The sequence below is a fragment of the Apteryx rowi genome, unplaced genomic scaffold, assembly GCF_003343035.1.
Source record: "Apteryx rowi isolate R43461 unplaced genomic scaffold, aptRow1 scaffold_501, whole genome shotgun sequence".
Classification (NCBI taxonomy): domain Eukaryota; kingdom Metazoa; phylum Chordata; class Aves; order Apterygiformes; family Apterygidae; genus Apteryx; species Apteryx rowi.
In genome coordinates, this window is record NW_020450763.1 from 196,804 (window position 1) to 208,292 (window position 11,489).

An 11,489-nucleotide genomic window follows, 5' to 3' on the forward strand; every position below is an offset into this window, starting at 1 on the left:
CGGGGGGGGGGGGTTTCCTTCTCTTTCAGCTTGCTTCTGTAGAAGTGAGAAATTTGTGGATGTCTGGAATTTTGATTTTTGCTGTCCTTTTCATTGTTGTCTTCTTTCCTGATTTTGAGGACTAAGAAATTAAAACTTGTATTTATATGTTTAATTATTAGTACTTATTAGTAGCTGTGGTCTTTGGACATCTCTTCCTAGACTGTATCATCTGGTCTTAATTCACTGTGAACATACACTAAAGCCTTTCCTTCAGGGAGTGGGAAGGAGGGGAGAGGGGAAATTTAGAGTTGTTGTCCTCTGCTCTGACTTATATTCCTTACATCTTGTTAAGACCTGAGTTCTTCAATAGCTGCCGTTATGTTGAATTTGGTTGAAGTCAGACATCTGTCTAGATTAAGAACATATTTGGGTTTAAGTAAAGAGTCAAATGTACCTGTGATTATGTAAACCTCATTTTCTTGGGAAACTGAACTAAAAACCTGTGAAAATTCAAACAAGATCTGTGTGAAAGAACATTACCATGATTACAGATTTGTGCGCCCACTCTAAAGTTGGGAGAAAGGTGGGTTACTTCTATAACCTTAATTTCACACAATTAAATCTATAGAATCTATTATTGTGCAGGAGATACAGTGATATCTTACTTTTTCTTTTTCCACAGGATCAGTAGCTCAATCAGTGCGTTGTTTACTTAGCAACTGTTAGTAACATCCTAATTTCTTTTCACCAAGTAACCCATGTGCTTTTTACTGCATGCTGTTGAAAACTGCCTTAAAGCAAGAATCTTTCACCAATGGAGGACTGTTCTTTGAGGAAATGATCAGTRCTTGTTGTGTTTGGTTACTTGAGGAACAAGGATTAACTTATTTTTCGTCAGTTCCTGTTAGATAAGGGAAGGTGATTGCCTCCTCCTTATGACCACACAGCTCTGAGAGACAGGGTGTATGATTCAAATATCCATATATTTTGCGTTATCTATTTTCTCCCTCTTTCATTGAGGCAGTAGGGGGAGAGAGGAGGGGAGAGTTTTATGTCTCACCATACCTATTTGAAGTACTGCTTTCCTAGTTCTCAGCTGTTCTGCAGATGAAACCCTAGAGCTTTAAGTCAAATACTAGAAAATGAAAAATGTGCAATGAAATGACTATATGCTAAGGCTTTTGATTTCTACTGTGTAGAAATTGGCTAAGGCAAAGATAAGAGCCAGCTCTCCAGGATAGTATTCAGTCACATTAATTATGTGATCCTTCCTTTTTTGTATTTTGCCGTCTGTAGAGTAAGGGGGTTTTCATCTTCATACGTCCTAGATCAGTCCGTTCAGCAAGCAAGGCATAGGCCTGGTGGTACATAATCAAGTGATTTAAAACTGTATTCATACTGTAAAATTCAGACACCTGCCAAATTCAGACACCTTAACACCAAGTTAAGGTTCTAAATTACTTCTGTAGTAAGTGGATAAAAAGATTTGTAACACAAATGATAAGTGATCTAAGGATGTAACTGTATTCATGTGTTAGACAGGAACACGTTTTTGAAGCAACTCTCTCAATTGTCCCCACTTCCTGTGCCTTGGCTTGCAGCACGGAGCCATCCCAAAGCACAGGCACTGGATGCCTCTGCCGTAATTGCCCTGGAGGGGCTTGTTCCAGTAGCACAGCTAATGCACTCCGCTCCAGACCACTCTGCTGTAAACAGCCCTGCAGTGCACGGCACTGACTAGAGTCAGTCTGCTGTCCTCTCTTTTCCTTTTATCCTTGCTCTCTCTTTTGCCCTTTCTTTCCTGCCCTCCATTTTTTCCCTGTCCTTTCATTTTTCCCCATCCTTTTGTTTTTCTTTCCCACACAAAAGTATAGATGTCAGGTCCTCATCACCAAAATGTTTTGTAAATTGTAGCCTGAATCATTCTCAAGTGATTCTATTTTTGGGCTTAGAACTTGGGAATTTTGCTTAACTAAGTAAAGAACCTAAAATTGATGATGTGATGACCCCCAGGTATTATAATAGATGAGCACAAAGCTACAGAATTAACATGCACAGACAGCTTCAGCTCATCAGGGCTTGAGGGTTTTTTTGTGTGTGTAATTATATACTATATGCTTCACTGACATTTTGAAACCTCATTAGTAAGACCAAGAGTGAGTATGTATATTTTTACTCTTGGTGCTTTTGATTCCAATCCATGATATGTAACTATCACCTAAAATCTATGTTAAAAGATTTTAGGCTGAAATAAGGGACATTAGTCCTTAAAGATTGGGAAAGCCTGATGAAAGATAACTGGGGAGGCAAAGGCAAAGTATAATTTAAAAGGAGAGGAAATCAATATAAACTTGTGGAGAAGAATTAATATCATCAAAGCAGTTTCTGCACTGTTAGTCACTGTTTCTCAAACTCTGATGCATAAGTGTGTCTTAATTTTTTATTAATATGGAAACAATTTTCTCCATCTTTCTGTTGCAAAAATTAGCCTTTCTTGCTAGCTAGAAGGGCTGGACTATATACTTCGTCTGAACTATATACCTATGCTATGCTACCTAAGCTATGATTGCCTTGCTTGAACTGTTCTAGTTACTGGCCTTTAATATCTTTGAAATAATTTGGCTACTTGAAGGGAATCAAAATGGCATAGGGTTAGTATAAAGGAAAAGTCTAAATCACGTAAAATTGTTAAGGCGCTTCCCAGTTTTTTTCAGATGTAATTTTTAGTCTAATTTTCACAAACCTGGTGATAGTTTCCCAAAAGTACACCTAATAAGCTATTGCAAATAGCAGAGGTAAATTCAAGGAAATGTGTAAGACTATATTTTGGAACTTTGATCAGAAAAGTGTGATTAAAGGTCAAGAACTTTCTGTGTATGGACAGTAGGACAAGAACAGAGTCTCAAATATTAATGGGCCTTTTTAAAATCAGTGGGAGTATGGAAAGAAAGACAGGTGTGCAGTGTGTGTATAAATATGTATATGTATTCTCCTGAAAACATGGCAACAATATTCCTTCTTGTATGCTGCTGTTGTTATCCCCTTAATCCTCTAACAAATTTCTTGTATAAAAATGTGGACTGATATTTCTAATGTGAAAATATTAAAAATATTAAATTAAATCTTGGGAGTTATTTCCAAGAATTTTTATGTGAGGGGGAAGGGTAAACTTGTACTTGCTTTTTATGTTGTTTATTTAAATCAAGTCTTTTTTTCAAGTTTGAAGTTATATCTTGTGAAAATAGTGTTAGATTCCTTAAAGACAGATTATCCAAAGACTGTTTAGTGAATACTTTTGGTCTGTTATTATATGCAAGAAGAATTGTTTTTTCGTAAAAAGCTCCTACTATCAACTGATTTTTCACCTTCTGCAAATGCATCCAGATAATATCAATGCAGACATTTAAGATTAAAAAAAAACCAAAACCACACACACTCAGCATTCCCTGTGTATTTTTGAATCTTCTTAAACTTTTCCTCTATTGCCAGAAAGTTTAACGTACAGTTTAATCTATCTGGAACAATGAGCTTTCAGTCTGTAGGAGTAAAACAATTCTTATTCCAAAAAGATACTGCTTGGTCTTGCTGTCAGTACATTTTGCGTAGTGCTTGAATGGCCCTATTGTCCTCTTGTGCACTCAAAATGAATGAATTTATCTTTCAAAGTGGAGCATTTCTTTCCCTCTGTACCAATTTCCACTTCTGTTTCTGAAGGAGAGAACCAGGCTGCGCTCTTGAAAGCATATAATTCTGAACCTTGAAAATTAGCTTCCAGTGCACTTGTCACTCACAAAGCCTAGTTTGTGCCAAGTGTTGTACAGTTACCATGAAGAGTTTGTTTGGACCAATACAGGAATAACCCTACTCTCACACACCTACAAAATCAGTTAATTTACCTTCTTCTTCAGTTCTGAAAAGTATATTCCTCATTCCTGATTTCTTAACCTTTCTGACATTCCTCACGCTGAAATTCAGTATTGTAAGTTCTTGAACGCTTATTGAATTAAAAGCATGAAAACAGTTACTCTCTCTTCAGTGGGACAGGTCATACACTTTGGGTATGTATACAAATTTTTGAGGGCTGGTGTTCCAGCTATTGGTAAAGACTTTGAATTTAATTTATTTTGTTTATAAATGCTAAGTTTTGCATTGTTAAGTTCAGTACAAAAAGTTTGGTGTCTATCTTCAAATAGCAGTTGGTATTAGGATAGGGAAAGTGTAGGACCCTTAAGCTTGAAAAGAGGAAAGAGAAGGGAATATAGGACAGAGATTTTTAAGATGGAATGGTATGGAATGCATAGATAAGTAAAGGTTTGTTGGTGTTTCCTGTAACACAAGAGCTAAAGCCATGAAATGAAATTCTTCATTGTCAGATTAAAATGAACATACATGCACAAAAGGAAGTACTTTTTTTTGCACAATTAGTATTTGGGAAATTCAGGAAATTCAGCTGTGGAGGTCTTAAAGCATGAACTTGTTTAAATTCCTTGGGGACGTGGCTGTCAATGGCTATTAAGTGTGATGGCTTGGCAGCAGCTGTTTGTTCAGGGACTTTCTGAGCAGGAAGTCCCTAGATTGCTGGAAGCTTATTTGGGAAGATGAGAACGTACCTTTTCTTGGTTTACATTCTTTTTATGACTGTTGCCGATAACAAGTGCTTAAGGGGAGGCTACTTCATGCACTAGGTGAACTTCTGATCAGGCTCAATATGATAGTCCTTACGTTCACTCTTCTTTTCTTCATTGTTCTTCTTTTACCTTTGGTAACCTCTAATCTGGACCTGAGAGTATATTAAACTCCTATTAATCATGTTTTCTGGCAGTCATTCAGCTGTCATTTAATAACAAAGAATATGGTGCACAGTTATCCAGGTACAAGCATAGTCTTGTTACTGCCCTTTTAAAATCTGGCCTTCTTAGAGCCAATTATAGACAAGTAATTGACACGTGCATCCAATTTACCACTTACAAGTGCCAACCACTTAAGTGTAGAAAGTAAAAGGTGATTTTTTCATTTTGTCTTGCTCATTCGATTTAAGACACTGCTGCTAATGGAAATCAGAATTTAGTAGTATTTTTCTATCTTCAGTCTTGTTTACCCTATATTTCATGCTTCTGTTTATGTCAGTGGTGATGTCTGGCTTTAAGAATGTTTCATTGCTACAGGTCATGCTGTCAAGTTCATGTTCAAAAAGAGATTATACTGTCCACTCCTTTCCCATAGAACTGGTCTTTGAGGATGATTTAGGGACTGTGTAGGCTTCGCAGAGATATTTGGTCTTTTCCAAAGCAGATGTATCAGTATCAAAACCATTGATATAAAGAAAAATGGGTGGGGAGAGGGGCTGAAGTTGAGAGAGAAGAATAAAAATGTGTATGTTACAGGGAATAAGAGTAGAGGAGAACTAGAAACATTTAAGAAAAATAATTATGTGAAGAACGGCTAAGCTAGAAAGATTGTTGGAAAGATTTTAATTTTTATAAATCCACTCTGAAATCCACACCTTGAATACTCATTACCAAAGAAATACTTGATGGCTTTAATCCTGTTGTTGATGTACTTAAAATGTAACTTGTTTTGTGAATTTTCCTCTGCACGTGATCTTTAATGTTGTTAACAAAATTTGAAAATTTCGTGAAGAGAAACTTGTCAGTGATGCAGGTTTAAATACGTATTTAGCAGAAAAACAACCTCCCCTGCAAATGCAGGTAACTCTGCTGAAACTTTCATCTGCAGTGGTCTCATTCGTATCTGCTCATATCTGCTCTCACCCAGCTATCTTTTGAGAAGTGACTTAGTAAACATCTTGCAGATCACAAGATATGTGGATTTGGCTTTTTTGCTTGGGTGAGGATTTTTTGTTTCTGATGCAGTTAGTGCTTCCAAGAAGTCAGCTAATATTCCAAGAAACATGAAATAAACTTGTGAAGGTGATTACTGTTAGATGAACATCTAAATTAGTTTAAGAAAGAAATACTGATGGTATTCAAAATATGTCAGAAATAAACATATATGACTTAGTGATTCCAAAATACTTGTATTTGAGAGCGCCTCGTAAGACCTTATGGAATATTTTTTCCAGGCTGTTGTATTGCAAGATTGTTTTTTATTTTAAGTACCTTTTTTAATGGAAAAAATAATCATTTTTCTCAGTTCTCAAGTTTTTGAAGCAAAAATGCTTAACATCTCTAATAACTGGGCCACAAATAACTTTTTGGCTTTTTTAGCTATAGRGCTTTTCTCTAAAACATGTTTGACATGTTTAGTTCATGTAATCCATCAGCAGCATGAGCAGTCAAAGGTTTAAGAACTAGAATTTTTATACATTTTGTTAAAACATTCTGTTTAAAAGCAGGCAAAACTGCTGTTAGTGAGAAGGATTTAGATATATAAACATGATTTGGCTCATAAAGCATGATTTAAGCTAGATACTTCTATACTTTTAGATGCATATTTTAATGCAGTGTGTTATTTTACCTTTTTCCCTTTATTAATAGCTATCAAACAAGATCATTCCAGCAAGTTTCAAAATTAGAAGGGTAGTATTTGGACATAATTTAGTATAGCTTTAGTTATCCCTTAATGAATTAGGAAGACCTTGCATATTGTTGCCAAAAAGTGTACTACTGACCCTGGATTTTTGGACCATGCTGATTTAATTGTTCTGTATATGTTTCTGATTCTTGAATAATTGAAAACTCTAATTTATTGTCTTCTCCTTAGGATTTTAAGACAGGATTTGGTATCACTTTAATCCCTATGAATGTGGCAAATGTAAAACAAGTGGATCGGACTGCAAGGCAATCTTTTGAAATAATTACTCCCTATAAAAGCTTTAGGTGAGAACTTTAATATTTACATTAAAAATATGAAAGTGGTGGTTTAACCTAGTTTGGGTGAAAGAGTAATGTTTTTAGTAAGGATACTAAGCATTTTTTTAAAAACATCAGAAGGAATTTCTTTCCTTAGTTTAGCTGTGTGCTTCAGTAGTTATGTCCCTTACTAGACATCATATGCCCACAGATTCATATTTTTACATAGGAGTTTGTGATGATTCTGTGCAAGGATAAAAGAAAAGAAATTACTGTAAACACTTTACTTAAAGAAATGATAAACTGCAGTACTGAAAAAAATGCTGCATCCATCTAATATTAAGCATTTCATTTTAAAGAAAAAGAATCAATTGTATGCCATCCAATGTCAAAACCCTCCACTGAAGTCAGTAGAAGGTTCCATTGACTTTGGCTGAAGCTGTGACATTTAATGATTTTTAAGAAAACAAAATAAAAGTGTATGCTAATAAAGAAATGAAAGCCTTTTATTAAGTGCAGCAGTGTTTCTTAAATGAAATCTCAGTAATACACGAAAGGAAGAAATCACTTTGTTCTCCTTGGATTGCTGAATGTTAACCTCAAGATAGGGGACTGAAAAGCAAACAATTTCCTTTCATTCTCAGCGGACCAGAGTAGCAGGTAAATTAGTCTTGATCAGTGCTTCGAGTCTGTGGTAACTTGGTAGATAGCAAGTTCTTTGACTTCCTCTAAGCCATCACCATGTTGGTGTGTGTTTTATTATTACTTATATTTTTCAAAAAGATCAATTTAAATGAAAAGCATTTTTTTGACTGTTACATGTAGCAAGCCTATTTTTACTCCTTAGTGAGTCTCCATGTTTCCTTAAATTAATCTCTGCTGCTGTTAAAGTACAGGTTTTAAGTTCATGTGTTGACTTAAAAAGATTGAAAGTAACTCAGGACCATAACATGAAAGTTGCAAATACTATGTAACTCATGCTAGTAGTGGTTTTGTTGAAAACTGAACATGCAGACTGAGGGTTTTTTCACTGAATAACAATACAGAATAATGTATTCCATCTCAGTATTTAAATCTGTGTAGAAGAGGATTTTTTTGACTTTAATTTCACGTATAGATGCAATAAATAGGAGAGACTACAGACTGTTTAATTGGGCTTTAAAATAAAGATCAATAATGCAGAAAAGTCAATTGTTTCAGCTTTACAGCAGAGTCAGAAAGAGAGAAACAAGACTGGATTGAAGCACTGCAGCAATCGATAGCAGAAACTCTGTCTGATTATGAAGTAGCTGAGAAGATTTGGTTCAATGAGTCAAACAGGAGCTGCGCTGACTGTAAAGCTCCCGATCCTGACTGGGCATCCATCAATCTCTGTGTTGTCATTTGTAAGAAGTGTGCAGGTAGAGTAATTAATGATAGGCTATGTGGGCTCTACAAAATGTCATATTTGCATAGCTGTGCATGTCCTTGAGTTGGCTTTTTTATTTTTACAGTGCCATCCTTGCAAAAGTTTTGACAAACAAAAAATGAACATAACTTTTTAATACCACTAAGTTTGTCCGTATTTTAAAGCACTTTCATGCATAAATGACAAGTCTGCAAGGTGATTGGTGTCATTCCAATGAATAATCCTTCACAATTAGTGGAAATGAAGGCACACTAGCACTTCTTGGGAAATGGCTGGCTTTTGCCAAGGCTGGATTCCAATGAAGTGTAACAATTTTCAGTGGACACAGTAAAGTATAAAGTTGGGGTATTAATTTGACTATATCTGGCCATATTTTACTGTCAACAGGGCTATCTTTTTTCAGATAGTACTACAAATCCAGTTATGTCCTTTTGTTGTTTTTCTTTTAAATGTGCTCTTAAGCAGTAAATGCAGGGAAATAGTTCTTTAGGCCCTTTCTTTTCAAAGCAAACCCTTCAACGGATGTTCTATGTCAGACAGCGTACTTTGTTTATTCTTTACTATCAAACGTAAAATTTGCATGATATTTGTATAACCTAAAGAGGACACAATTTCTGCTCCAAATACAATCCCATTTTTTTTTGARAGAGTGGAAGGAGGTGTTAGTGGTTTTATTGTATATTCAAATATCAAACAAAATACCTTCTTTTTAAAAAAAATAACAGAATAAATCTGTCTTCATTAAAGTTGTATTTTTGTTACCTCATCAGAAGAGAGACTCAGTTTAAGTGCTTTAATTAAGTAGAGGTATTCTTTGATTTCCAGGACAGCACAGATCTCTAGGACCAAGAGATTCAAAGGTCCGGAGCCTAAAAATGGATGCCAGCATTTGGAGCAATGAACTTATTGAGGTATATTGTGATATTTTAACTCTTTGTTATGACTTGAAAACTACAGCATGTATATTGTTTATTTATTTATTTTACTTGCAAGAAAATGAAACATATAGATGCTAAATTCTAATAAACTTGACCTTTCTGGGAATACTATATCTCTGAGTCATTCAAAATACTCATTCGTTTTGAGAAATATCTGTAACATTTTCTCTTACCATTCCTGAAGCATGTAGTTTTGGAAGGAAAAAGGAAAATGAGGTGTTTTGGAGAGCAATCGTGATAGGCAGGTTTGGGAGAGGAGAGAAGAAGGGAGACTGTCTCCTCACTAGAAGGTTAGTTGCTATGGTGTATTTAGAAGTGATGCTGATAGACAGGGTTGAGTCATTGCAGTATTAGTCTTGGTTAGTCTTGTAAAGTGAGTTGCTATTGCTGGTAAATCATGACTATAGAACAGTAAACACTTTTATTATTCACTTATAGGTCACCATAAGCTGCGACTTCAAGAGGCTTCCATTGCCTCTCCTGCAGTCTCCCTCCTGCATTTTTCTCTTCTTTTAATAAATTTGTTTTTTTACTTTAGCAGATGAAAACTATTTAGACGCTAGCTTGTTATCTTTCATGCTGGTTTTATTTGTTTGCTTTTTCTTATGCTTCACCCAGCTCTTTATCATCATTGGAAATAAGAGGGCAAACAGTTTTTGGGCAGGAAATCTTCCTCCAGATGAAGAGCTGCACATGGATGCCGCTGCGGAAAAAAGGATAGCATTCATTAAACAAAAATACAAGGAGGGAAAATTCAGGAAAACGCCTTTTCTCTACAAAACCAAAGAACAGTTGAATAAGGTAATACTAGAATGAATAAGTCCTTACCATGCCTTTTGTATTGATCTTTGTGCATTTTGGTCAACTTGTGAAACTAGTGAAAGATAAATTCAGAATCGTGAGCTATATTCCTTACGGAGCTGAATAAGACTTGTTATGGAGCCTTTACATATGTCTTTTCATGAAGTTGTGATTTCTTAGTGACAGCTATTCAATGTCGGTCCAGTCTATTATCTCAAGCACTAGACCTAGTATTAAAGCCCTCAGCTATATCGAGTATAAAAGGCTCCAAGTTTTCATTCTGTATTAGGTAGCTGTTGTTTGGGATAAGAGTGATTTAACTGCAGAGTAATCTTGTGATGGTTTGAAAATAGACCAGTAACAATGAGTGTATATTGTTCTTTTAGATACCTTGAAAGACTTGTGTACAAGACACCTTGTCTATGGGTTTTAAAATGACTTCACCTTGAGTTTTCATGTAGGGAGCAAGCAGCCAGATCCTGCCAGTGAAATTAAAAAAAAAAAAGAGAAAAAGAAAACACTGTTCTGTTTTTCTAAAATAGATCTTACAGGTTTAAATTTTTTGAGATTTTTTTCCTGTGGATGAAATATCTATAGTATTTTAAAGCGTTTTTAATGTTATGTTCCTGGGGTTTTTTTCTGGTTAGTTTGTTTGTAGAAGACCTGCATGCAGAATACATGCATATACCTTTATGGTGTTTATAATATGTTCTTCAGTGCCATCAATAAATGTAGATCTTTGTTTTCAAATTCACACTTTATAGATGGAAATTCCCACTTCAATTGTTTAGATTCYTTCTTAATTTATTTCTGATATATTCTATGCCTGCTATCTAACATTCCAGTACATTAGAGGATTCATTGTTATCAAGGGTGAAAGTAGCTTTTGCACACTTGCTAGTAGCTTATAGTTAATTAGAAATGAAGCAAGCCAGAATTAATGAAATGATGAAAAATGTGAGTTCTCAATGTTTCTTTCTACACAAATAGATTGCCTGTGGTTATAAAGTGGAATAAATATAATTATAGTTTTAAATTTTAAATAGTTTTGATGTCCAGTTGACTGACTTATACCATCTGTTGATTTCAGAGACATGATTGTTTTGAGTTCATGAATATCGAAGAGTTAAGATGCATATGTTCAATGCATTCAATGACATATGGGTCAAATTGCCTCAAAGTGTATGCAGAGAGTGTAGAGAGATGGTAGTGTTAAAAACTGATTGGTCACTAGAGATCTCATTGTTTCAATGATTTTTGTATCAAAAATGGAAGTGTCATTTTCATATATTTCATAGGTTGTATGTCATAGTTACATACAGAATCACAGAATCACAGAATCGCTGAGGTTGGAAGGGACCTCTGGAGATCATCTAGTCCAACACCCCTGCTCAAGCAGGGTCACCTAGAGCACATTGCACAGGATCGCGTCCAGGCGGGTTTTGAATATCTCCAGAGAAGGAGACTCCACAACCTCTCTGGGCAACCTGTTCCAGTGCTCTGTCACCCTCACAGTGAAAAAGTTTTTCCTCATGTTCAGATGGAAGC

At 35.4% G+C, this 11,489-nt stretch overlaps 1 protein-coding gene across 2 annotated transcripts in view; it reads left to right on the forward strand.

The window, feature by feature from the left end:
* The window catches only part of ARAP2 (ArfGAP with RhoGAP domain, ankyrin repeat and PH domain 2), a 131,098-nt gene that overhangs the window by 51,203 nt on the left and 68,406 nt on the right, over positions 1-11,489 (forward strand). For both annotated transcript variants that reach the window (XM_026079888.1, XM_026079889.1), the window contains exons 10-13: positions 6,706-6,821; positions 7,995-8,194; positions 9,028-9,113; positions 9,759-9,941. In XM_026079888.1, coding sequence (XP_025935673.1) covers positions 6,706-6,821; positions 7,995-8,194; positions 9,028-9,113; positions 9,759-9,941 — 585 coding nt within the window. The remainder of the gene's footprint in view (positions 1-6,705; positions 6,822-7,994; positions 8,195-9,027; positions 9,114-9,758; positions 9,942-11,489) is intronic.